Here is a 26,593-nt window from a genome sequence, read left to right as displayed (position 1 = left end):
AAAGAAAGAAAGAAAGAAATTACCTTGTAGGGCTCTCCAAAAAGGGGAATCTTTTCAGAAAATGCCTCTTTCTCTTGGTGAGCTTCCTGGTTGCGTCTTTCCTTCTCTCTAATTCGAAGCAGGTTTCTGTCTTCATTGTACAAGCTGCTTCAGATGCCACAAAAGAACAAAAACAAAGTTTATCAGTATCCAAGCTTTGCTGTGCATACGTACACGTGTGAGGGAGGCAAGGACAGCTCAGGAAGCCTCTATGACAAGGGAGCTGGTTTAAAGAAAGCCCAAGTCCCTCGTCCCACTCCTAGATTAAGGCCTCAGTCAGCTGGCCGCGACCCTCCAGCTTCGGGTCCTGGTTCTGGAAAACTAAGCGTTCACTCTGGGCTACTGGCTTCATGGCTCAGGACTGACTCCAAATGGAAGAGTCTTTTATAGTCAGTGGTGGGACTGAGACAAGATTAATGATATTTTTACTTTCGCCTTGCGAAATACAGGGTAGAGGTGGACGCTTTTCATCTGACGGAGTCAGCAGGATGTGAACTTTAAAAAGGCTGTTTTCCTGGATCAGTATTTTATATTTTGGAAGATTAAAATCCAAAGGCTTATTTCATAATTAAAAGATTACCAGGCACCCAAAACAGCATTTACTTTATTCTCAGCCTACTCTACTGGAAGAGTCTTGACATGTAAACCTGAAAAGATAACTTTTATTTCTCATTTCAAATGTCAAGGATCGGAAAATCCAATTTTAGATGTCAGCTCTACCTACTGAGAAACTATAATCTGATTGCACTACTTAAACCACATAAAAATGTATCCTAACTCATCAGCCCCGGCACCAAAGGGGTTAAAAATGCATCTACTGGCAAACAAATCACGAAGCTGGAAACCCAAAAGAGTGCAGTTTTAGCATGCAAACCAAAAGTGGGCTTGCCTTAGGTCAGCAACTCGGGCCACGCCCTCCCAACCCCGACATGTGATATGTAACAATAATGAAAATAAGAACTATTAAGATTTTTGTCCTCATAGACTTGCTTTAGAGTATCTATTGAATCTTTCCCCCCAACATTATGTGAATAAATTGGAAAATAGTCAACTGTTTCTCCAAGGCTCTATGTACCTTAGAAATTCTAGTCCTGATGTCAGACACGTTCCCCCACCCCTTTCCTGGCACCTAGGCCCTCTCAGAATTTCTCTGACTTCCTCTGACAAGAGCCTACTTACTGGTCTCCCTGCCTCCACATCTTGTCCCTCTAATTTAGCCTTCTCAAGGAGAGAAATCCGATCTAAGGCTCTGGTTCTCATGTCACCATCCGTATTTTAAAATAACCAGCATTCAATGGCTCTTTGCTACTGCAGAATAAACTCTCAACCCTTGCTTTGGCATTAAAATTCCCCCATAATCTAGCACAGACCTACCCTAGAAATTACCTTCCTGTCTCCCTGCAGGCCTACCATATGCATTCTACCTAACAGTCATGTCCATTCCCCAAACACACCCGGTAAAGGGCAGCCTCTTGCTCTAACCCACCCCCACCCCAGACCCCCCTTTTACTGAAAGATAACCATTCTTCCAGGACCAGTTTACCTACAAAACTCCCTCAAACCACCTCTGTATTTCAGTCACGCCAGACCACTCCCTGCTCCTCGGTGATATCCTGGACTTCGATGCTTTCACTCTAATCACACGGAATTTCCTCTCTGTCTCTCTCAACCACATACTCCTATCCCCAATTTTCAGCTACCAGCGAAGATCGGGAGTGATTCCAATTTCACCCACTCTAAAGGCTTTCTCAAATCCACCTGACTTAATATACTGATTGGTTCTCTCCCCTTCTCCCCTTTCACCTTGAATGTCAAGCCCATCATAATAGAACCTCTCATATTTTTCTGCCTCCTGGTGCTAAAGCATGGTACTTTGCATAGAAGTTAAACAGTAAATGTTTTTTAATTTAAAAACAGCCACTATGCTTACAGTATATCACCTGTAATTTTTTAATTTAACTCTGAAAGACATGGTGTGCAAAAAGTTTTTTAAAAATTATAATCATCTAAAAAATGAGTGTCTGCTATTTCCATAGCCCTTCAATCTACAGGTTGTGGGAAGCGGGGAGGTGTGTGTGTGTGTGTGTGTGTGTGTGTGTGTGTGTGTGCAGGAGGCTAAGCTACCCTGTTGAATTCACTGGGATGTAGTAAAGAATTATCTGTTTAGATCACCATAGCAAAAACTTTTCCTAGATGACGGGTATCTTGATATCAGATTTTAAGAGAACAGCAAAGTGAACATTTATGTTAGTCAACATACTAAAAACACTTAGGAAAAACTAAAACAGAAACTGGCTTATGAAGTCTTCTTTAAGAAGTCTGAATCTCACACATTTCACACAAACTTATTTCTAGTTGACAGTAGCACAATGGACCTGTTGATCACTCAAGAATTCCTTTCAATTGTTTTATGATTTTTGGTAATTCTTTTTTTTTTTTAATTTATTTTTGGCTGCGTTGGGTCTTCGTTCTGCGCGTGGGCTTTCTCTAGTTGTGGCGAGTGGGGGCTACTCTTCATTGCGGTACAAGGGCTTCTCATTGCACTGGCTTCTCTTGTTGCAGAGCACAGGCTCTAGGCACGTGGGCTTCAGTAGTTGTGGCTCACAGGCTCAGTAGTTGTTGCTCGCAGGCTCAGTAGTTGTGGCGCACGGGCTTAGTTGCTCCGCGGCACGTCTGATCTTCATGGACCAGGGCTTGAACACGCATGCCCTGCATTGGCAGGTGGATTCTTAACTACTGCGCCACCAGGGAAGCCCCAATTTTGGTAATTCTTGTTGGCTCAAAACACACACACACACACAATGTGTAACATTAATATCCAACCATGGGAGCCAAAAAAGAGGGTTGATCAGGAAATAATTTTTTCCCTTCAAACTTGCTTCACAGCCACTTTGTTTGCAGGGAGGGGTAGGGCATGCAACTGTCCTCTAAGCAACTTGAACTCCCAAGCTTCTCTTTTGCAAAGCTACCTGGTACAGACAGCCCACACAGGATGCACACAGAAAGGGAAGCTGCTTTGCAAGGGTGTCTGCTCTGCTAGTCTCACCACAAAGGGAGTTCTCCCTTGTCTGTTCCTGCTGGTTATGTCAATGGAGTTTCTATAGCTTGACTGCTTGCTGAATGTTCCTGGCCTATGGCTCTGCTTTAAGAGGCAAGAGTTCTGCCCACTTCCGAGTAATCGCTACCTTTTCCCTCAGAAATGGCACCCCAAATGGCAAAATTCTCAGTCCCAGACTGAAAAGCGAGAGTGTGTAACAGTAGCATCTCAACTCTCAGGCTGCTCGGGGTCCTTGCTTAACTTTCCTGTCAACTGCACACACATTTAAGAAAAGCTACAGTGGTTTTAAAATTACTAAAGTATTTCTAAATCGATCAGCTCGGCCTTATCTCAGCATCAGTTAGGCTTTAGCACACTTCTAGATTTTTATTCCAAAATAATCAAAGCTGCTACAAAAATAATGAGAAGAACCCAATTTTACGAAATTCCAAACACTGGCTTACTGCTTTGGGATTCAAAAATTGAGGCACAGGCCTCCTACCGGGCAGGAATTCTACTAAATTAAGGATTCTGCTTAATTAAAGATCTGACTTCATTAGTTTAAAAAAAAAAAAAAAGTTTAAAAGCCACACCCAGATTTCACTGGCAGACATATGTAATATTATACCAATTCTGAGATGAGCTTTGAGTGTATTTTTTTTTCTTATTCACCATCACCCTTCAATTGAGAAACCCAAAAATAGTGAGGTGAGGAAAAGATATCACAAGTGTCACTGGTAGGATGAGTTTTATGAGGCCTAAACTTGGTGAGAGAAACTCACTTTCACCCACACTGTCTGCTGGGCAACTCCCTCTTGGGTCTCACTCACCAAGGCCCCTGGGCAGGGCAGAACGCGGCAGAAGAAACAGGAAGTGACCAGTCCAAGCCCCAGGATGATGACATAGGATAAGCTGTGAGCCCTCATTCTTCTAGGCTGTCTACCTTCTCCTTGCAACTAACAGGGTTTTGCCAGTCATACTGGGCAGCTTTCTGGTTTATTTGGCTTTTACTTATTATTAAGTTTACAATGGCTTAAGGAATGGTTTGTTAAAGTATCAGGCAAATTTTTTCATGATCTTTTTCTTGGTTCCATTTTGAAATCAGGGGAAGTTTACATTTTAAAAATATTAACACAATTAGTAGCATGAGTAAACCATTGTTCAGCCTCTTACACACCACTGTTGTTTTTAAACCAAGGTGCAAGCAAGGAGGGGGTGGATGGAAGAATTTTAAATGAGGGGACTTTAGGAAGCAGTAAATGTCCTACGTGATTCGTAAACTCTGTAATTACCTTTGAATAATTACAAGTTGACAACCACTTCTCTTAATTAAAGGTGGCAGTTTTTCCTCTGGTATGAAGGAAAAAAAGCATTCCTGCTCTCACAGGATAACCTCACCCCAACATCAGGCTTGTCAGACTTTGTCACTGTTCACAGAGAGTGAGTTACAGCTGACCCTCCATGTCTGGAGATGTGGAACTCACAGACTTGGAAGGACCATACTAGGCCATTTCATATGAGGGACTTGAACATCCACGGATTTTGATGTCAGCAGCAGTCCTGGAACCAGTCCCCTGCAGGTACCAAGGGACGACTGTACAAGTTCTCCTTCACTGATTTCTACATGGCTCTTTGCATTAGATAAGAGGTTCTCAAACTTCAGTGAGCATCAAAGCACCTGGAGGACTTGTTCAAACACAGATCATAGAGACCTGCCCCCAGGGTTTCTGATTCAATCTGATGTGGCACCTGATATTTGAATGTTAAACAAGTTTTTAGGTGGTTCTGAAGAGTACAAGAGAGCACAGTCTTTGGGGGCTGTATGGATTGCTTTAGGCTTACCAAGAAACAATAGCAATTATGAGAGCAGCAGAGCCAAGGACAGCCCCCACTTGGCACCTGCAAATCAGTGGGGACAGCTTTAGGCAAATCACATCAGCCTCCTATTTAATATTCACAACTACTCTGTGAGAGGGAGATGATTAATCCCGTTTCCCGGGTGAAAAAAAATAAGGCTCAGTGATCAACTTGTTATTAAATGGTAGACCTGAAAATTCAAGTGCAAGCCGCCTGACACCAAAGCTTCCGTTCTGAGTCACAGTTCGGTGGCTAGTAAAGCTTTCAGGCTATATTAAATAGAACAAACAAAGAAGGCATGCTAAAATGTGCTAATTTACAATCACTCATAATTGCTTATAATCCCTTAGTCTCAAAGAGGTACACATCGACAATTCAGGTATTATCCCTGCCAGCAGAGCATCTCAGAGTCATAAAACACATGTTCCCTTAAATGTATCCATACAGGTCTGTCCCTGCCCATGGACCCAACAGAAGACCCTCTTAACTGGGGGTGAGAGTGGGGGGTGGGAGGGGAGGGGCATGACAGCATGAAGTTGCTCTTCAAATTATAAAAGCTGTGCTACAATTCTTATGTTAGAGCCTTTTTTAAGTTTACAGATTTAAGGTCACTGACCCCAAAATAACCTCTGGATTCACAAGTCATCTCTAATGTGCTAAGGGGCTCTTCACGTTAATTTCTTTCAAGAACAGGCTATAAATAAACTTGCACTAAAGTAGCCATTATATGCCCATACTGGGCTCCACTCCCATTAACTTCTGGCTGGCTGACCTAGGCTATGTTCCTAGGGCCTCAGTGCCAGCTTTCTGGTCAGCCCAGAAGTCCCCACCTGGGAGAGGGAGGGGGGGGTGGACAAGTCACATGGTGATGTGAAGCAGCTGGCTGCATTCAAAAACAAGTCCACGTGCTGACGTGCCCCCCCCAGGGAGGGGGGGCGGGTGCAAACTCGGACCACCCAGCAGACATCCATGAGTTCCACCAAAAGTGTGCAAAAATATTTTTAGATAGGGAATAACTTTACTTTGCAGTAGGCAGGTTCTTGCTTTTGGATCATATACTACTGTCCACCATCTGCAAGTTTCAACACCGATGCCTCGGAAAGATTTCTGCAAAATACATCAAACCACCTCCTCTACCACATTTTTTTTTTTAATTATTATTAAGTGAACTAGAAAGACCGATGGGGGAAACCACAGGCTTCAATTTCCAGTGCCTGGTGAGAGAGAGCAGTGACATATGAGACTCACAAGCCATTACTAAGGTGGGCTGTGCCACAGATGTTTTCACTGATGGAATTCCACCACTCTCCATCAGCATCACGGGAGCCTGAACAAAGCTTGGAAAGCTAAAACCTGCCAGGGTGCACTCGCTTTCAGAGAGGTGGTGAAACTCCTGAGGAATTCAGAACTGCCCAGTCAGCCCCTGAATGCAGTCGTCTGGTCAACCCCATGCTGGGGCCTGTCAGGGCACATTTACTCCCACTTTTCAAATGCTTCTCCTTGGGGGTATGGGCCCATGCATTAGAGCATTGAGATAAAATGAAGAAATCACAGCTCTGTAAGGATTAGTGAGAGTGATCCCCCTTTTTCTCTTTCCCCTGCACCAGAAAAGGAAAGAGCCTATGTGGAAGGAGGGGAAGGAAGGCCCAAGTTGGGCTTGGGATGCGGGCGGGGGGGGGGGGGGGCGCGCGTGCTGGCTCTGCTATCATCTGGCTGTAAGCACCTTCCCCAGGCTGAGCCCAAGGGCCCTGCTGCTAATCTAGGTTAGTCATGCAGGATCCCCGAATGCCACCAGGCGCTTCCATGGCAACTCAGCCCACAGGGCAGGCTGTGCACAGCTGACTACCCATTTATCACCCTTGACTGGTCACTTTGCACAGACCTTCCTCTGATGGATGTGACCGACTCAAGTTTAAAAGTTAAATTCTCTCTCGGAGGACAGAGTGCAATTTCTCCTGTGTAGTTATTTTCATGGGCATGGAAGAGACATTTGGCGGGAAGGACAGGGTAAAACCTGAAATCGACAGGGTGCATTAATTCTCGAAAAGAACGAGTCTTTCCACTGTTTTAGCAGCACTATGCCATTCTGGTTTGAATGTACAAAGGATAGAGCAAAACATAAAACTCATAAGTCTGTTCACAAAAGATAGGCAACTCTGGATTAGAGAGTGGAGACATACATCACAAAGTGACAGAGGCAAACGGACAGCAGGCTTGGGTGATTATTCGTCGCGCAAGTGACTTTTTTAGTTTGGAAGCCACCCCTGTTGACTTTTTAAGTCCATCTTCTGGCCTTTGTTTCTATGTCCTCTACTCCTACGATCCGGGGATCAGAGAACATTTTGCACATTGGCTTTATGAAAAAATGTCCAACTTTTTTTTGTCATTAAACCGTATCACTCATAAATGCATTTTAAAATGAGAAACCAAAGTGGCTCCATGTTTGAAGGCAGAAGAAATGTTGCTTCAAAGAATGGAAAATGTTTTCAGCTCCCGCTCTGTGCACGTGAAAGAATTCACAACCGGCTTTCTCATGATAAAAATCACTCAGCTAAATCTTTCAAGGATATCACCTTCATTACCTGCCCCACCACTTAACACACACAATAAATATAAAGAAAACATCACTTAATCCTAAAACAAAATCTAATATGATATAAAAAATAAATACCAGCCAAAGCGAAATGACAAAATAGCAGTATGTCACAGGTGTTTTCGTGGAGGAGCTCCTAAAGGATCATCTCTAACAGCTCTCTCTGCTACTCACTTCTGCTTGCCACAAAATGCTCAGCCTCATTAAAATACCAGAAGAGTTGTGACTCCATTTTGCAAAATTCAATCAATTTTTAAGATATTTCATATACCTTAAAGGCATACTATGAGTTTTAAATTGAAACAGCCTCTACCTGGGCAAGCTTGGGGGAAAAAAGTGAGTCACTTCACTTTTAACGAGAGACATGCTAATTTACTTTTCAAAATGAATCTGCCAGGTCCTCTGCAGGCATATTAATGTGGAGCAAAGGTCTGAAAGGATATACTTTACAAAAATCTATCAAGAAGGAGCACCAGATCAGGGTGGAGGGAGTAGGTGGTAGTTTGGTGGTTTAGGGAGTTTCTTGCTTTAAAATTCTGTTTTAATGTGCTTTTCACAAGGAAGTATTCATTCATTATTTGTGTAGTTAAATGTTCTAATTAAAACCAAAAGAAATAGCCTCATATCCATATAACAGTATCAATATCGGGGTAAAGAAATATTGGGGTGTTGCTCATTTGGGCAATAACTCTCATTAGAACCTCTGAAAATTGATTTTGGACCCTGAACTCAGTCTTAGATCGTTGCTAAATAATAATTATAGACCCACCTTCATAAAACTGCATTGAAGACTATGTTCCAAAGTTCAAACACCAGCAGCTGCTGTTTTTTAATTGGAGTAGTCTCACTATAACCCATTTTGTTCTTCTTAATAAATCACATAGGGAATTCCCTGGCAGTCCAGTGGTTAGGACTCCCCGCTTTCACTGCTGATAGCCTGGGTTCAATCCCTGGTCGGGGAACTAAGACCCATCCCTCAAGCCTCGTGGCAAGGCCAAAAACTAAAAAAACAAAAATAATTTTTCTAATCATATAAATGTATTTTGAGGGGCATTTTTTTGCCCTATAGATGGAAAAGCACAAGAACTTGTCCTCTCACTACTTGGTCTTAGAGGGGACATGGGGGAAACGGTGTGGGTGGGGATACACAGCCCCAACAAAAGTGGGATGAGGGGGAAGGAGACGAATGAGCTAATGCATTCCCATGTGCCGTACCCCAAGTCCTGTGCCTTCCAAACACATTTTAAAAAACAGAAAACTAGTACTGACGGAAGAAGGCCATCACGCCAATGACAATTACACAAACCACACCAGGGAGAAGAAATCACTCCCACTCTCAAAGATTTTGATGATGCACATAGCTGGCAGTTAATAAAGTATTTGTTTTTAATGTTACTTGAAATGAGAACATCTTATTGCTACTGCCAAATTCCAGAAAACTTAGTCTCTGAGAAGGGTTCCCTAAAATGCTGACAGTACTCACCTGCAGTTAACTGAAAGGACAAAGAAGTTACTCATCGCAGTGGAAACAGGATCACTAGAGATAAATCTGCCCCCTGACTAGTTATTTACATCTCCCCCTTTAGTTATACAGACCCCTGATGATCACAGCCACCTTGCCTCTGATGGCCTGCTGGTTGGCAGTACCCATTTGGCACCCATCAGAAACACAGGTAGGAGATGTTGGCTCTTCCTGCAAGTCTGGTCTGTACTAGGATCAACCAGAGCTCTGGCCTCATTCCCAGGCCATTCTTCTTGCACACTCAACTGACCATGAAGGACCACATCACATACCTATAAAATAATGAGGCTGGTGAAAGTCTGTATCATTACAGGCACAAATTAAAAGAATGCTGCGGTCACAAACTAGGAAAGAATGTAGACAAGCAAGCTTAAAGTTTTGTTCGCTTGTTTTAATGCTTGCCTCATTTAATTCATACTCAACTTTAAAAAAATGTTTGGGGCATTAAATCAATTAAGCATCCAAAATTCAAATGTTGTGTGGACTTCCTCACCTCTCCTCATCCTGGGCTATGCGCTCCACAAAGCTGCCTCTTTCTAAAAATCATGAATCTGATCTTGTCATTCACCCATTTGATAAGGCTTCCGAGTCCCCTGCTGCCTACAGGATTAAAGCTGAGGGGCAGGTGTGCCAAGCAACCCTTCACCACCTGGCTTCCACTTACCCCTCAACCCTCATGGACACAAACCCTTTTCCACCCACTCCCTCACCTCTCAACCCTCTGAACACAAGGAACTGGGAGAAAGCACAACCCTCCTCTCTCTGCTAGTTCCCTGATGAACTCCTAAATTGACTTTCAAAGCCATCCAAAACATCACTGCCTCTAGCCTCGACCTCCACTCTCACCTTCCATCTCCTGCTGTGAATGATTTCTTTCTCTGGGATACCTCTGTTCTTGCCAATCTGCCCATGTTTACATTTACAAAAACAAGATGAACTGTATAAGTGCCTACAGATTTCCCTGGTTAGACTGTGAGCTCCTTAAGGACAAGGACTATTCCTGAGAGCTTAGCAAAGAGTGATGCTTACTTAATACACGTCTTTGACTAAAACGATTCTATTCTGGCATTACTCAATTGCAAACAATCCAGAATTCTGCAGAATTCTGCCAGTCTTAGTTATTATTTGATGACAAAATATGATTCACTGTCTGATACCTAAAACCGTTTTTACCAGACTGTTGTACCCATCAAATGACTCAAACCTAGAAGGAAGCTGACATCATTTTTCCTAGGTCAGCCATGAAAGCTGCCTCAGCTAACGCCGCATGTTTATCAGTTAATGTTACAGGTTTTATTCTTCAACTAATCATGAAAGCATACTACACCAAAGGAAAAAAAAAAGTTTGGGTAACATTTATAGCAAATACACATTTAATTTTAAATCAACAAGATTCAGAACAATATTAATAAGCTGTCTCTAGGAGTAAAACTTCAGCAACAAAACTCCCACAATGAAAAATCTCTCTGTGCTGCTGTAAATGCATCGTGGGAAAAACAAAGAAAATACAAGATCTAGAGAAATAATTTTAAAATGCAAATCAGATTATGTGGCCCCTTCCACTGCTGAAAGCCCCCTCTATAGGCTGCCCTTAGCATTCAAGACTAAAATCCAGAAGCCTGGCCTGGAAGGCTCCATCCCCACTTCCTTTCAACTGCTACCTCCCAGATCTATTCCCCTCCCCATGCCCTTCCTCAACTACTAGCCACACTGGCCTTTCCATGCCTGGAATAGGTCGAGCTGTGCGTTGCTGATCCCCGTCTGGATGCTCGGTCCTAGAGCTGAGGACAATGTTGTCACTAATATCTCCGGTAATTATCAGCTCCTCATACAGGTCCCACACCTAAATGGCCACTCTCCCCGCCCAGCAGGAGCTCTCTAGCACTTCACCCTGCTTTGTCTTTTTATCAGTAAAATTGTCTTGTCTGTTCATTTATCTGTTTAACTATGTCTGGCGCCACCGCCCACCTCCATGAAGAATGTGCAGAAGGTCAGTCACCTTTTCTCGCCTGTGCCTCACTATGCACCCAGCTCTATCCCAGTAAGCTAAATGAATATTGGCTGAATGGATGGAATTCTGCATACAGATGCAAATACAGTAGTGGTTTCTTTTTTTTTTTTTTTAAAGAAAATCATACAACTTGAAGTTAACAGAAGCATTTTCAAAAGACAGTCATTATTTAAAAACTAGGCAGTTATGGACAGAATCCTCTAAATGACTAATACATCAAAATTTCAAGTACCATATAGAAAGCAAGAGAAAAACAAATCATTTCCAAATTCATCTTGTGTCTCATGAGACTGCTAAAATGTCCCTAAAGGGATTTAAAAAAGCAACTCTTCTCTCAAATTATTCGGGAGCAAGTTTTTTGTTGTTTTTGTTTGTTTGTTGTTCTTTTAAAGAAGAGACTAATTCTACAGTCATAAGAGATCAAACATACTAAGTGGATATTTTTTGTCACTTAGCAGCTTAAGCACCAGATAATTCCCAACACACACCAAATTAAACAAATTACATTCTATAGAACAGCTTGGAAAACTGTACAGGATTTACCATTCCAAAGGAAGAGTCCCTCCCAATGACTGAACTTCTAACACACATTCCAGAAAACCAATTGCACCACATACGATAAGAAGAACTGTTTGAAACTGGGCCAAAGTACCAAATACAGCTTCAGCCAGAACAAATGCTCAGCCTTTAGACTTGCTAACCAACAGCAAAAAGCAACAGGAAAAGGCTTACGCTTGGAAAATGAAAGGAAAAGCAATGTCTGTGTATTGATAAGAACAGTGGGGAACAATGGGATAATAAGGAAACTGGCAAGATGCAATTTATTGCTCTAAAGAAGAAAATATTAAGAAACACTTATTCTTTAAATGGGTACACAGAGATCCAATACAGTTTTCGGTTACTGAACAAACCCACCAAAATTGTAGGGCTCTTCCTCCATCCCTTTAAGGAAGCTCATTCCATAAAAGGAGAGGATATCTAAAAACTAAATTTAACGATTCTCCATTCCCCAATCAACACACGACTGTTAGTAGTAGAAATCACTGCCAATTATATTTTAAACCTAGTTAAACAGACTGCTGTGGACACACATATGAAGAGAGAAACCTTCTAAGACTGAAAAAGTTTCCAGGCTATAACAATCACATGGAATAAAGCCACATGGATATTTAATCTTACTTGCATATTACACAAAACAGACGATGAAAATGTAAGAAAATGTCCTGTAAGTGTTTTTACAGAACCATCGGCACTTTTGTTTCCCTCTACCTCTTGACTTACAGTTCTCTCTTCTTTTGGTTAACTGCACATGCCACACTTGTTTTCACAGAAAGAAAGCTTAATGTCATAAAAACTAGAGGCAGTCTCATTATCTATTCCATTTCATTCCACAGACATTTCAAGTAGGAAGAACAGGGAGATTATTATAGGAGAAGAAAGCTGGAAACATGTATTGGTATTTTATATGGCAACAAGCAACAATGACATGTTTCTAAATATTCTCATTTTCATCCTAACCCCAGCTCACCTCCTACCACCCACTATAATTGGCATCGGCTTAAAGCTAAACAGTAAGTCATTGTTTTTCTGGAGAAGTCTCCCTTCATTTCGACCTCTGCTAAGCAGTGTTATGAGCCTTCCAAAGCTTGTCAGGATTCTCTCGGCTGGATTTTGGCCCAGCCAGGAACATTTATATGCAGACTAGATCATCTTTTCCCCATCACTGCCAACAGGCAGCTCACTTGCATAAAACAAGGGGTACTTATCAAACTTAATAAAGCATCCCTCCACCTTCTTCAATGCTAGTAAATGAGAATCTGAGAGCTCAATTATTTAAAAAAGAAAAGAAGTACACGTCAGGATTTTGAGAGATTATGACCTTTATAATGCTTTAACATTTTCATTTTTAACTCTCTCTCTTTGAAAAGCTGAGGCTAATATATCCATTGTAAGGAAATGATAAGCAAACATTCAAAATTACCAATACACTGATAACATATTAAACAAGGCCTCTGATTATAAAATATTTCCTCCAAACAAAATTGCATTTAAAATATTATTTATGCCACTTAAAGTTATTTAAGAGCACTAATGCACTTATCTATCTATGGTTTTCGGTAGCCCGACTCAAGATCTTAATCCTCACAGAACGGTAACAGAAGACCTATTTGTTTCCAGTAAATATTGATTTTTATGTGCTAGACCTAGGGACAAAAGAATTAAGGAGGCCACAATCTAGCGGGAGAAATACAAAAGCGGGGAACCACTAAGAGTGATTGTAGAGGTTGGTTACAAGCGCTAAAGAATAGGGGAGAAAAACACCAAGTCTAAATGGAGGGGCCTTAGACGATTTAATTAAGAGCAGAGTGACATCTGAGCTTGAAGGATGAGCAGAAGTCTGGAAGAGAAGATGGGACCCCCATATCCCTGCTGAGAAAGGGATCACTGGCCATGGGGTGTCTGCACACATCTCACCTCGTTCCCCAACGCCAAATTTCTCATAGAAAGGGTCCAAAGAACTCTGGGTTATTTGTGGGGATGACAGCTTTTTGCAGTCATCCTCTCCGCTGGGCTGGCCTAGGCCTCAATGACCTTTCTTCTGGCAACAATGCCCTCATACGGCCTGTGGACTTTCCTCAGCCTGAAACAATGATCTCAAATAGGGTGCACCCCAAAAACTGTCAATTTTAGGCAATGAACAGAGCAGGGATGTCAAAGTTTAGAAAGCAAATGGACTTAACTGTGGCCACAGATGATCACAAAAGCAAAACTCATCACTCCTCCCACACCCTCTTTCCCCCTCGCCACCCCAAAAAGCGCAGTCCCAGCACCCACAAGGTACCAGCCCCCATTACAAAGCCTTGCTGCGCAGAGTCTGGCCTGACTTCTTAATTCAAATGATTATACACTCTTTTCAAGACCTCCAATGTATCATTCTGTTTACTGAGCCAGCAGTCACAATCCCAGGACTGAAAAAGTTCAGTAGTAAATTTAAAAGAAACATTTAATTGAACATCCCCACCCCAAACTCTTCCTTAGTTTCCTGACATGATTAGCCCAGAAATTTCAGAGAGGCGAGTAAAATTAAAGGAGAACAAGGCTACCAGTGGCAAATGCGGGGCGAGGCAAATGCGGGGGGTGGGGGGGGGTGGTTAACATTCCTATTTGACATAACATTAACCAATGCTTTAATCCCAACTTATAAACGTACACTGAACAAAGTTAGCAGAAACCAAAAAAATGGACTAGACTAGGGGTCGGCAAAGTATGGCCTGTGGGCCAAATCTGGCCCAGCTGCCTGTTTTCGTAAACATTTACTGGAACGCTGCCCACTGGTGTACATATTGTCTATAGCTGCTGCAGTCCTGGAACAGCAGAGGTGAGGGAGGAGCTGCAAAGTTGAGTAGTGGCAGCAAAGAATGCATGAGCAGTAAAGCCTAAAATGTTTGCCATCTGCCCCTTCACAGACAAGGTTTGTCAATCCCTGAATTATTAAACAAGAAAAACAAAGGACGAATTTTAAAGTTCATTTTGGAGTGTTTCATTTAAAGGATTACTTCTGAAATAATTTCTTCTGGAATATACAAGTCTTTCAGTAACACCAAATTTCTCTCTCACCAGCTTACTTGCCTTGAGGGGAAAGATGGAAAATCTCCACTTTTATCTCTTAATTATCTAATTTTAATGCCTGTCTCCCTTATTCCAAAAGATTAGCATAATGCAGTGTGTGGTGAGAAGCGTCCCAAGGGGGCAGCCTGCAGATTCCAGTGCTGCGCATTCTACCATGTTACCCGCTGTCTCCAGGGCTCAGCTTCCCCATCTCCAATACCTTGCCTGGACTAACAGTCAACAGCCTCAAAAGGGTGACAAAACAGAACGTGTTGGTGGAAGTTCGGGAGCTGTACGAGGCATAAAAACCATGCCAGTCACTGGTTCCAGCTGCATCTTCAATGGAATAATGGCCTTCACACTACAATTCTTTAATTTTAGGATGAAATAAATGGAAAAGGACAGGATGTGAGAGAGATGGCAGAGCAGAAGAAAACATTAGGAGAAGCTCTGGGATTAAAAACTCCCAAGGCACAGTGAGTCCAGCCAACTTCCCTGAGCTATCTACTCCAGCAGGCGGGTGTGGTTTTTGGAAAATATGAAGAATTAAGCCAGTGGCTGCTATTAAAGGTCAGAACTTACTGTTCCTCAAATGTCCTGGTTCTTTAGAAGTCTGGTGGGAGACTGCACGACTAGATTTGAGTACCTTTATTTAAATAAAAGGACATCTGTTAGGTTGACAGCCTTGATGAAATTAAACTGAGATCTTCAAATGAAGGTAGAGTGAACATCTTGTCTGATGTCTTATTCCTTTGAATTTAAAACCTCTTAGGGGATCTCCCACTAATTAAGGCTGCTACACCCACTCTGCCCTCAGGCGGATGTTGCTTCCCTCACAACTCTGGCCCAATCATAGATTCAACTATTCTCTTACAATGAAATAGCTGAAAAATGACAGGAACATTCACATTAGACTTTACCAAAATCTGGAGGATAACAGAACAGAAATAAGCAGGTAATACGCAACCAGATCATTTGATTGACAAATTACAACTTGTCTCACTTCAGCTTGGGGTCCCTGGTTATCTGCAGATCCGCTGCCAGGGAAGATATGCCATCACCCCAAGACTTCTCTCATCCTGCCCAAGAGGGAGGCTCTGAGAGCCCGGGGCCCACCCATGAAGCATGAGGGACATCAACTAAGTCCACCTCTTTCAGGAGAGCCCCTGCCTCGATACCGCTGACTTCCACAGCATAATCCTGGAAGAACACAACCCAATCATCCTAGCATTCCTCTAACATATGCATTTTTGTTTGTTTGTTTGTTTTTTTGGCCGCACTGCACAGCTCACAGGATCTCAGTTCCCCAACCAAGGATTGAACCTGGGCCGTTGACAGGGAAAGCACGGACCACTGGACCACCAGGAAATTCCCAAACACACTCTTAAAGTAGCAGGGGGTAGTTTAGTTACACTCTTTCACAGGCATTTTACTGTTACCCAAAAATAGGGATGTCTAAAAGAATGGACAGGGTCTTTACTCCTCACAAAGTGTCTTCACTTGGGGGGAGGGCTAATACCACAAAAAAAAAGTTTTTTTAATAATTTTGGAGTCAGACTAAGTGTTCAAAGCACTCTGTAAAGAAGGATTTGCTTATTTTTAGGAAAGCAGTCACCATATCCCTAGTCACAGACACAGAAGAAATTTTAGTTTGTAACAATCATGGGAAAAGTCATTTTTAAAACAATACTCAATATATCTTGGAAGGGTCGAAAATCCCAGAAACTCAATAAAGCAATCCAAGAGAATTCTTAGTAAGAGAAACCTAGGCAAAGAAAAACGTACCTTATCCAAAGAAAGGTTTTGGTCTGAGACCTCAAGAAACTACCTAAATAATCTACAAAATGAGATATTATCAAGGACATGCAACTCATGTTATAATTAAAAAAAAACAGGAATGACACCCTGAAAGAAGGAAAAATAAAACAAAAATGTGTCTATTTACTCATCTTCTAATCATCTTCCCACATTCACACCAAAAAATAACCCTAAGACTAGTTCTGTAACTTAACAGGGGTTTGGGTTACACAGATGTATGCATTGTCAAAACACAGCAGTCCACTTAAGATTTGTACATTTTGTGGCAAGTAAATTTGGCAGAAGGGAAAAAAGAAAACCCTGTATATAAATACTTAACTTTAGTTAATGACATACAAGCTGAAGTATTTAGGAGAAAGTACGCTGATATCTGCAACTGACATAAAAAGAACAAAAGACAAATTACTGGATGGATACAGCAAGGAAGAGATGAACAGACATATGGTAACGCAAGTAAAGTGTTAATAATATAATCTGGCGATGAGGCTTTTTCCTGTGGAATTCTTTCAACTTTTCTGTTTGAAAATGTTCCTATTACAATATTAAGGAAAACCACCACAAGAATAAATTAGTAAATATGGTAGGATCTGAAAGGCTGCCACATGCTGGGAGCTCCCACATCTTTCATCAGACACATTCAGAGAATTCTGGTGCAATCTGAAGTTTTATCAGAAAGGGATACCTGGGAAGCATATGGTCCTCTATCAAATAGCACGGTGGACTTTGCAAGGAAAGGAACTAAAGAGAGGTCCTGAACTTGTGAGACACAGATTGCATTTGCTGTGAGCAGAACTGAAACAGCTTGAGTGTCTGTGTGCATGCTGCATGAGTGCTATCTGTGCAAGCACGCTGAGCAAAACCTTACCTCACTGCTTCAAAATCGTTCTCTGGCTTCTGCTTTTTGCTCTACTGAGAAACTACAAGTGATCCAGCAGAGATACATAGACACATTTGTAGGAGTGAGTTTCAGGCTCCCATCTGCAAAGCTTTCAGGTCAATCTCCCTAGCAACCACGGAGAAGACAATTCACCTTTCCCGCCTCCCTCCTCCAATCTTCAACTTTTAAAAAAATTGTTGCTGTTCCCTATTTGCGAACTAGGTTGTTTGTGAGGTTTTGGAAAATTAATCTTCTTTGGTTCCTGTCCTATTTCTTCATGTACTTATTTAGTGCCTATAAAGGAACGACCAGAATCACATTTCCTTCTTTATATTTCAGAGTGTTTTTCTTGCAAGTCCTTCCCTACAAAATTACCAGGCCAGAAAGCTTTGGGCTTTAAGGAGGGCCTGATTCTATGGTTTTATTTTCCCTAGTTTGAGTTACATCTGATATCTAAACTACAAAAGGCCCAGATTTTAGAAACGCATTTGACACAAGTAAATCTGTAATACAATAGGTGGTTACCTTATACCTACCAATCTCCCTTTCTGTATATTTTTTCCCTCAAACTAGTTCAAAATGCTACTGCAATCAACCTCGTCCCTGCCAGATATATTGAGGCTCAAGTCACTCAGAATTCTTTCCTTGCTCCTTTAAAAGGCTCACCTTAGTTCTCCGTTAACTCACCCTAGGCACCTCTGACCCCTCTACCACCTTCCGTTACAGCAACCAGACTCAAGGTCTCCAAATGGAGACTGCTGTTTGTCAGTCTCCTACCACGGTTTCGTTGAATTTGGGGGAAGGCAGAGAGGATGCTGAGCAATACAGGACAGGACAGGGCACTCTGGTTACTGGCATAGTAAGCTGGTTAAAAGCATGGTCTCTAGAGTTAGTGAGGGTTCAAACTGGGCTCTGCCACTTCCTAGCTGTGATCATTTGGGCAAGTCATTTAATCTCTCTGAGTCTCAGATACATCAGCCGTTAAAAGGGGTGGTGCTAATGATAGTACCAATTCCCTAAGATTAACATGAGGATTAAGTGAGCTAATGACTGCTGAAGTGCACAGTAAACAGAGAGCACTCAACTGGGTAAGAAAGAAGTCTGAAAATGTCCCCCAGATGTACCTCCAGCCCTAAAAAGAATACTGTGGTCTTTATCTACCCACTTGGGATCGATACTTCCCTAATTCACAACTTGTATCCATCCAAGCCCTTGCCTGTGCCATGGCCCCTCTGCTTCAACAAATCTTTTCCTCACCACACTCAGAAGTGTTTCTTCCATTTTCTGAATTTCTATGAGAAGTCTGACCACTTCTCCCTTTTCTACAGGGCAGTGTAATCCACACGGTACCTAGCAGTGTCTTGCGCACTATGTCCCAAACATGGCCAAATAACTCACATTTGGGGCCAGCACCGACTGAGCTGGAGTCTGATGACAATGCACAGGTGCTCGCTGAAGCACAAATATCCCCAGGCCTATGAACTAGGGGGGCCCTGCAGAGAAGGGGTCCTCACCATGGCACTACTGACACTCTAAGCCAAATCATTCTTCATTGTGGGGACTGTCCTGTGCCCTGTAGGAAGTGTAACAGGACCACCTGCCTCTATCTTAGAGGACAGTAGCACATCCTCCTCCCTGCTGTGACAATCAAATATACCAGAAATGCCAAATATCCCTGGGGGCGGGGTGGGAAAATACCCTAGATACCCTCCTCCTCCTTCCTTTCCCTTCCTCCCCCGAGTTGAGAGCCACTACAGTAGAGAATGAGAAATATTCTCAAGTCACTGTTATTTTCTACTGAGAAAGCAGACTGAAAACAAACATGGAGATCTTTCTTAACAGCTACATTTGTGAAAGGGACCTTTGGGACTCTGTTGTGACTAGCTATGGTCAACCGCATAAGTCACAAACTCTAAGCTCTAGTTTCCTCTTCTTTAAGATGGAGATAATTGTACCAAAGGTTTAGGGCTGTTGTAAGAATTCAATTACCTAATGCATACAATTACCTTAGCCCAGTGCCTGGCACATAGTTAAGTATTTAATTACTGCGAGCTATTATTAATAAATACATACAGCTGGAGTCCAAGAACTGGGCAAAGCAACACAGGCATTGGTCTCCCTACCCCCGTGCTTTCTATGCTCCTCCCACTCTTCTCCTACCCAAGGAGAAAGCAAAATAATTCAATATTAAACACAATACGATGGTTTCTAGAGCTGGCAGCATATAGAGCAGGTAAGAGAACAGCAGAAAACAAGGAGAATCCAAGGATGGTATGAGAAGTGTGGTGTCCTGCAGCAGAAGCAAAGGGGTGCATGCATTTCATACTAAAAAGAGGTAGAAGGATGTCTGCTTTGTCCCACAATGGGTTTCTTATATGGAAGGAGCATCCTGGAGGAGGATCCGGGGTAAAAAAGATTTCACATCTTTATCCACAAAGGTTCATACATATCTCCCCTTCCAAATACTACAGGATTTGCCTGAATTACAAATACCCCACAACTTCGAATAGTTGCATTCTCTCCCTCATTCTCCATGTGGCGACCAAGTTGCAGGGAAAAGGTACTTCCCAGTGCTGGGTATTAGTAAAGACTGACCTCACATTTCTTCTGCACATTTCTTCACCCTGAGAGGAATTTTACACATACCGTGTTTCCCTATTCTCCCTCCCTTTTTCTGTTTCACAGTCACAGTTGAGTTAAAAGACAGACGGACATACACATACAATCATATTCCACTTTCTCCATCCTTCCTTTGTTTATTAGTAAACCAAGGAACATTGGCCATATGGATAAGTGTATGAGGAAGACAATTAAATGAAAAGTCTGGAGTAGATTAGTAGAGGCTGTGTGTCAAGCTGTCACTTGCTGTGTAACCTGGGTCAGTCAGTTAATCTCCACAAGCCTCAGTTTCTTCATCCGTGCAACAGGAGTTATAATCTCTTGTCATACAGATTCAGGGATATCAAATACGCAAAGTTCCTGGCTCCGAATATAATGGAATGCTCAATAAATGACTTATTATCACATACTGAAACTATACATAAAGTCTCTGTCCTTCAAAGTGTCCAAGTTTACCAACAGAAATACTCCCAAAATAATTCATTTTTTTCCACATTCTCCTCCTATTAAACCTAAAGATGCCCTACACCACTCCTCCCTCCTGCCAAAACAAAAAACTAACTTGAGTATAGGATAAACCATCTTATTCAAGCATGGTTTGTATGCTTTGTTTCATCAATTGCACTGTTTTCCATTATTGTTCCAAATTTCTGACATTTTGGTACTGTAAGTGAAGAAACATTCTGGGTGCAGCCTGGGGGTTTAACCTTCATCACATGATTTTCATTACTGCTTCTGCTGCTTTCTGTGTTCCAAACCCATTTTGGGGAGAAAATCAGTAATTAGGAAACTATCTATGCTTTTTAAACTTCCCAACACCTACTGAAATAACCACCCACTCTTACCAGCTCAACTATGAAAATACAATGGGGAAAAATAATCATTTTTGAATTAAATCAGAAATGTTTTCCTCAAGTAAATAAGTAATTTCAGTGACTCTTGCTGTCCTACAGTTTGGGCACAATTTTTAAAGGAATTCTATAAAAATATAAGTAGCTGAATTTTCTATTCCTGATAATTTAAACAAATTTGATTGAGATTTACAAAGTTAAGACAATTGTCAAAAATCTATTTTCTTGTTGATTTTATTTTTTTTTATTTTTGGGGGGAGGGGCCACGCCACATGGCATGCAGGATCTTAGTTCCCCCCCGATCTCGATCGAACCCATGCCCCCTGCAGTGGAAGGGCAGAGTCCTAACCACTGAACCGCCAGGGAACTCCTAATTTTCTTGCTGATTTTAAAATGATACTAATAGGAAAAAAGCAAAAAAGCAATTTTTCAAACTAATATTTAAAAGCATGACTAGAAATAATGATTTCAGTCTGCATATATGATTTCAACTTCTCCTACTGAGGCAATGTTTGGGTTCTGTGTGAACATGCATGAACACTATCTGCAAGTGTGAATAGAAAAGAAAAAATCCTACAAGGGGTCTTCAATTATTATGAATTTGTGAGCTACACTAGCTCTTCAACTATGACAGTCTTATAAGTAAATATGAACGAGTGAAGTTCATAACTATGGTATTCAGTGTGGTCTCCATAACCAGAACTATGAACAGGCTGCAATATCTATTAAACCCAAGTGGCAGTGTGTTAATATCTCCATTACTACCCTGGCTTCTATAGCACAATGTATAAAATAACACCTTGCTTTAGTCAATATGAACTGGGCTATTTTCAGCTTTTAAAAAATGTATTCTTAGCATGGCATTTCTAAGCATAAAAGATCTGAAAGTCTTATCTGTTCCTTTTCAAATTTAAGAGATAATGACAATCTCAAAAAATCACAAGCCTAAAGTAATCCCAACCTCATCTTCTTTTCCCTGTTCATTGACTAAATCACTTATCAAATGTATACAAAGAATAGTTCAACTATGTGAAAACATTTAATGTATAAAGAAAAAAGCTGAAAAGGAACAAAAAGAACATCTTTAGTTAAGTTGTTGAGATTTAAGGAAGATATTTCTCTTTCGTCTTAATTACAATTAACTTTAATAAACTGCTGCTTTTATTTTACTGAACTACAAAAAGATTTTTAAAGAGCCTAAATTATATCTTTTATGGTCAAGGAAAAGCAAATGACCAAAAAGTCTGCTAGAAAGTGAGATACTATGCACAGCAATACAGAGACTGCAAAATGTTGTTTCTGCCCAAAGCCAGATGTGAATCACCTACAAAAATACGATTCCAGTTAGAGTTATATTAATAATACATTCATCCATGACAAGAGCAAATGTACATTTTCACTTCTTTCTGGAGAAACTGAGGCAAACAGGATTTCCCAAATGTCTCCAACATAAATGAGTGGTGTCTGTCTGGTGATTCAGGAGGCCCTGGCACTGGGACTTACCCTTTTCCATTCCACGAAAATCTAAAAAAAACAGAGATCCTGTTTAAAACTTTAATACTTCTGAAAAACAGGATGAGGTTTCATAAGTTTGTTAGGAAGTCACCCTATTAAAAGCCACCAGTTTTTGACAAAATACTCAGGCTGATCTTGAAAAATATACATGAAAAAAATATCCATGAAAATTCTGAAAGCATGAAGGGTAAAGAAGGGAGATTAGCTCTTTCACATATTAAGACCTATTAGAAAGTTACAATCATTGAGTTTGATGGTGGTTCTTGAACAGAGATCAAAATGTTTTGTTTGGGGGCAGGCTGGGAGGGGGGCTGGACCACCCCTCCCACTCCTTAAACCAAAATAGTATCCATGTGGATGAAAGATGTAAAGATATATCTTTTATTTTTTTAAAAAATGTCACCAATACTCAAAGAAAACTGGAAGTATAAATAAGAAACTAATACCTTCAAGGGGAGCGATCTAAAATGAAGATGTAACAATTTTGAATATCTACACACCAAAAGCATTGCAACCACATTTGTAAAGCAAAAGCTTCAGAAGATACTAGGAGAAACAGAAATTCTCTAATTGTATTAGATCTTTATTCATTTCCCAGTCTACAGCAGAATAAATGGACAAAGAATATAGAAATAATGTAAAATAGGTCTAATGTACAAACCCATGTTTAACTCTGGACCCTGAAAATAAAGAATATACCTTCTTTTCACATGTTCACAATACAGTCACAAAATTACCATATATCATGCCACAAAAGGTATAGAACTAAATACATCTATTTGAAAATAACTATAAAACAGAGGTACAAAAGAGATAAGGTGATAATGAGCACAGGATCCTTGAAGCAACTCTACATAATCAAATAAAGCCGTGATGCATGCAGAGGATAAGAACTTTCAGTTCCTCTAGTAGTTTGCTGTGATCACATTTTTATTTTTAAGAAGCCACAGAATCCCTTGAGAAAAAGGTACTTAAAACCATCTGCTACTTCCTAAAATATCCAAAGTAGAACATTATTTTCTATTTCTATATATACTAAAAGAACACCACCTTCTACTATATTTTCATGTTTACTTATCTTCAATGAGAAGCTCATTCCCGGGCTTTGCTTAAACCTCTTAACATATATAAATTATTTCTTCAAGATCAGAGATGGAGGCCATCTTTCACCCCACTCCCCATAACAGCCTTTCACATGTATAAAAAGATGCTTTGTAGATTAACCTTTTGAAATAGCCAGGCTTAAAAACCCTCCGCAACAGTCTAAATCTTCATTCCTTTATGACTGTCCTCACTGAGCTAGGACTTCTCTAATTCTATCACATCCTTTATTTGATGGCTTCCAAACTAAGGAAAATGTCCTCTCAAATTTCTTTCCCACATGTTTAACTTGTTTATATTTATGCACCAATTAAAGCAAACTTTTAGAAAACATAGTCTCTATTTTTAAAGTTCAAGTTACGTTGTTATGGAAGTCATTTTGCCTTCATGAAAATTAAAAAAATATTTTTTTTAAATAGGGCTGAGTTTTGGTAGAATTCACAAAGACAATTAAAATTTTATTTTGAGAAACTGCCACATGATGGCTATTTCCTAAAACCATATTTACCCTGTTTAAAAATGCCATCCTTCCCACCAATATCACTTATTACATTCTGAAAGGACAATTAAATCTAACTTGTCATGATTTGCGTTTTCTCCATTTCAGGTTAACTTCCTCGAACGTCCTCATGGCGCACGTGAAAACAAGTTCCCCACACTCCCTTATTCTCCGCCCCGGCCCAGCTGGATTTTTGTCATAGTACCTAACACAGTCTGCCGTTGTGTTGCTGCCAGCTTGTTTGCTGGTTTTCTGTCTCCCTGTGGGGAGGGAGACCCCGGATCTGTCTGAAGAAGCTCAGAGCCCTGCACATGCTGCGGCTGGCTCTGAGCGAGCAGTGAGGCTCCATCGATACAGGATACAGAGAACCAATATTAAAAGCACTGTCCACGCATGTGAATTGGCCACAGGCATAAAGCTATTAATACTGATACATAATCTTTAAGTAGGTAAAAATTAATACTCAGAAGCAGTGAATTCTGATAACATGTCCTCCAAAGCAGAAGACACACTGGGCAGACTCATTCAAGGCAGCTGTGCAGTGGACAGTGAACCAGGGCCTCACAGCCTTTTTTTAAAAAACAGAATGGCAGTGGAGTGCTGAAAAGATGATCCGCTATCACTACCATCACACATGCACATACAGATAACTTCACAGCATTTCATGATGTTTGTAAAATAGATGTATCTTTTCCTGAAGGTTGGAGCACACCACCGACTGAGGGCACGTGGTCACCACCTTCCCCTGGCAGGACCCAAGTTTCAATGATAATTTCCAGAAGCTTCATTTAGATAACATATCTTTGCATGTGAGGCTGTAGTGAATGAAAACAGCTAATTTCTGCCTGAATGTTTTTATTATAAAGTGTATTGAAGTTAACAATTTCTAGGGCCATTTTGCAGTTATGAAATAAAGGAGTTATATTTAATAATATATTTGTGATATTTGAGTTGTGGGTTGGAAGTTTCTTTTGCGATTTTGACAACAGCATGCACTGATACTTTAAATTTGGTATTCTTTAAACATTACTTGATAAGTTTCTTCATCAAAAAGCCCAATCAATTTTAAAAATACCAAAAGGGATTTTCTTTATAGGAAAAAAGAGTTGTGTTTTTAAGACATATAGAAATTTAAAACATTTTCTAATAATCAAACGTAAAATTGATCACATCTCAGAACCACTACTTTCACAGCCCAGGTGACTGTGAGAATAGTACGTAAGTCACAAGAAATTGAATGAATTATATCGGTTTAAACATGGGCTATGGGTGAGCATATATTTTAGAAAACAGTTTGGTGGTTTCTCAAAAGGTTAATAAGTACAAAACTGTCATAAGACCTAGCAATTCCACTCATAGTGTACCTAACCAAGAAAAAGAAAAACATAGTCTACACAAAGACCTGCATGCAAATGTTCATAGCAGCATTATTCAAATACCCCCCCAAAAGGCAAAACACTGGAAAAAAACCAGTCTATCTATCCAGACAACAGAATTACTCACTCAGCAATTAAAAGGACAGAGCTGGGCTTCCCTGGTGGTGCAGTGGTTGAGAGTCTGCCTGCCGATGCAGGGGACGCGGGTTCGTGCCCCGGTCCGGGAAGATCCCACATGCCGCGGAGCGGCTGGGCCCGTGAGCCATGGCTGCTTAGCCTGCGCGTCCGGAGGCTGTGCTCCGCAACGGGAGAGGCCACAACAGTGAGAGGCCCGCGAACCGCAAAAAAAAAAAAAAAAGAGCTACTGACACATGCTATGCCACAGATGAACTTCAAAAAATTATGTGAGTGAAAAAAGCCAGATGTAAGAAACTACAAGATTCCGTGTACGTGAGACACCCACAAAAGGCAAATTTACACCCAAAATGTAGATTAATGGTTGGATGGGGCAATGAGGGATCTTACTGGGAGGATAAAATGTTCTAAAATTGATTAACGGTGATGTTTGCATCAGTAAAGTAACTAAAAATCACTGAACCGTATACCTGAAATGGTCAACTTTTAAAATATGTAAAATATACCTCAAAGTTGTAAAGAAAACGAAAAAAGAAAACAAAACAAACAAAAACAGCTGGGCTGGGAAGAAGCGTAAAGTGACAAGTAACATGGGAGAGAAAAGATCTGGTGAACGTGCCCCACCCCCTTTGCAAAAAGTAATTTACCAAGCTACCAAAAGACCAAAAGTGCTGAAGCTTCTACTTTGCTCTTTAAAATAATGGATAATACTAATACCTTAGGGGTTTCACCACAGAATTACGGGTGAAGTCAGATAGAAACCAAGTTTTATTCTAGGCTTATCATGAGAACTGTCAAGATTTTTAAAGCCTACAAATTAAACTCACATGAAGTAAATCTAATGATTTTCACTTTATCCTTAGAAAAATATGACTGTTAAAATGAGAAAAATACAAAGATGTTTGTAAGAAAAGGCCCCTGTCATGAGGGTTAAAACAAAACCCCTACACAATCAGCAATATGGTAGAAATGATCATATTCAATCTTTATAACTTCCCATCTAGGGCTTTTTGCCTTCTGGGCATAGTTCCGATTTAAAAACAAAAATTAAGTTTAATTGGTTTACTCTGAATTTTACTAAAACCAAGTGACACAGACCACTGTTTATTCTTCCCAACATCTTCAGGTAGCAGA

General features: G+C 40.8%; 1 protein-coding gene across 4 annotated transcripts in view; it reads right to left on the bottom strand.

Annotated features, from left to right (window-relative positions):
* AFF1 (ALF transcription elongation factor 1) overlaps positions 1-26,593 on the bottom strand; it is a 207,537-nt gene that overhangs the window by 92,406 nt on the left and 88,538 nt on the right. For 2 of the 4 annotated variants that reach the window (XM_082838935.1, XM_082838937.1), the window contains one exon: positions 24-147. In XM_082838935.1, the coding sequence (XP_082695061.1) occupies positions 24-147 (124 nt within the window). The remainder of the gene's footprint in view (positions 1-23; positions 148-26,593) is intronic. The other 2 variants (XM_082838936.1, XM_082838938.1) reach the window with 1 other exon arrangement.

Source organism: Leucopleurus acutus, assembly GCF_964270905.1.
Source record: "Leucopleurus acutus genome assembly, chromosome: 4".
NCBI lineage: Eukaryota > Metazoa > Chordata > Mammalia > Artiodactyla > Delphinidae > Leucopleurus > Leucopleurus acutus.
This window is presented reverse-complemented; position numbering and strand designations above follow the sequence as displayed.